Source organism: Gallinula chloropus (assembly GCF_964237585.1).
Source record: "Gallinula chloropus genome assembly, chromosome: 8".
Lineage (NCBI taxonomy): Eukaryota > Metazoa > Chordata > Aves > Gruiformes > Rallidae > Gallinula > Gallinula chloropus.
This window is the reverse complement of record NC_140093.1, coordinates 28,269,925-28,271,890: the sequence shown is the minus strand read 5'-3', so window position 1 is coordinate 28,271,890 and position 1,966 is coordinate 28,269,925. Positions and strand designations below refer to the sequence as shown.

At 49.6% G+C, this 1,966-nt stretch overlaps 1 protein-coding gene across 1 annotated transcript; it reads left to right on the top strand.

Annotated features, from left to right (window-relative positions):
* Nucleotides 1-710: 710 nt before the first annotated feature.
* On the top strand, nucleotides 711-1,670 carry LOC311194483 (olfactory receptor 14I1-like; the record flags this gene model as incomplete). The annotated part of the gene is made up of 1 exon (XM_084267589.1): nucleotides 711-1,670. The coding sequence occupies one exon, from the start codon at nucleotides 711-713 to the stop codon at nucleotides 1,668-1,670; it is 960 nt and encodes a 319-aa protein (XP_084123715.1).
* Nucleotides 1,671-1,966: the final 296 nt, after the last annotated feature.

Here is a 1,966-nt window from a genome sequence, read left to right as displayed (position 1 = left end):
ATGAGGTCTGTGAGCACAGTGGAGGAGGTGACATGGGCAAAGAGAAGCTGCTACAGGGACAGCTCCAGGCAGCAGAGACATTGGCAGGGAGGGAGAAGAAGCTGTTCCTCAGAAATGCTGTGGCAGTGGGGATTTGGTACTCCCTGACATCCCCTGCAGTGAAGAAACTGATATTTAACAGGGAATACCAGGGTGTGATCAGAGAGCATCCAGCACAGGGTAGCTGACACCATGGCTGATGGACAGAGCAGCTCTCCCCACTCTGCACGCAGGGGAAGGTTTCACTGGCACTGCAGCAACGATGTCAGGGAGATCTGACAGAAGAAACACTCCTCAGGTACAGGCAGGAGAAAACCAAAGGTCCAAAGCTCTGCTCTGCCCTCGGGTGAAACTGGAGTGTCAGTGCTGAAAAGCTCGTTCCTATCCGAAGGGGATTTATTCTGAGATCACACCATCCTTCTATTTACTGACTGCTGCCAGGCAGGACTGAGTTCTTGAGAGCCACAGCTGACCCTCCTCCCAGTAGTGGAACACTCCAGCCAGCACAAAGAATAGCTCCCAAAAGTGACCTGCCAAAAGTCTTCCTGAATACAGAGAGTCAATCTGAGCATATTCCCTAAGAGTTGGAAGAGGTTTTCCTCGAAGAAGAGTTCCCAAAATTCGTACTACCTTTTCCTCCTTGCACAGGTCTCCACACTTGACAGCAGGAGATGTCCAACAGCAGCTCCATCAGCCAGTTCCTCCTCCTGGCCTTTGCAGACACACAGGAGCTGCAGCTCCTGCACTTCTGCCTCTTCCGGGGCATCTACCTGGCTGCTCTGATGGGCAAAGGCCTCATCATCATCACCATAGCCCATGACCACCACCTCCACACCCCCATGTACTTCTTCCTCCTCAACCTCTCTGTTACTGACCTTGGCTACATTTCCACCACCGTTCCCAAATCCATGGCCAATTCCTTGTGGGACTCCAGGGCCATTTCCTACACAGGATGTCTGGCTCAAACATTTTTCTTTGTATTTTTTATCTCAACAGAGTACTTTCTTCTCACTGTCATGGCCTATGACCGCTACGTTGCCATTTGCCACCCCCTGCACTACAGGACCCTCCTGGGCAGCAGAGCTTGTGTCCACATGGCAGCAGCTGCCTGGGCCACTGGGTTTCTCAATGCTGTGCTGCACACAGCCAATACATTTTCACTGCCCCTCTGCCATGGCAATGCTGTTGACCAGTTCTTCTGTGAAATCCCCCAGATACTCAAGCTCTCCTGCTCAGATGCCTACCTCAGGGAAACTGGAGTCCTTGTGGTCGGTGTCTGTTTAGTTTTGGGGTGTTTTGTGTTCATTGTGGTGTCCTATGTGCAGATCTTCAGGGCTGTGCTGAGGATCCCCTCGCAGCAGGGACGGCAAAAAGCCTTTTCCACCTGCCTCCCTCACCTGGCTGTGGTCTCCCTGTTTATTATCACTGGTTTGTTTGCCCACCTGAAGCCCCCCTCCATCTCCTCCCTATCTTTGGACCTGGTATTGGCATTTCTTTACTCAGTGTTTCCACCAGCAGTCAACCCCCTCATCTACAGCATGAGGAACCAGGAGCTCAAGGATGCCATGTGGAAACTGATGACTGGACATTTCTATGCAGCAATAAACTGCTTGTGTTCTGAATACCACTGACAATGTAACTCCTGTTATGATCAGTTCATATTTAATAGGGGTTTTAGTTGGTAGTTTTTTGTTTCCCTCTAGTTTTTCTAAGCTATACTAACATGGTCAACTTTCATCCCATTCCTAATGCAGTATCACCTGCTCTTCCGTGTAAGGATGAGCTGTGCTCTCTTTGCCTCACATCTGCTTCCACAGAGCCATAATTTTCCTCTTTTTTTCACCCTTTTATTAATAAAATTTTTCAAGAACATTTTCATCAGCTGAACAACTGGAGTACTTGTCTGTAATGGCAATGCTTTCCCACC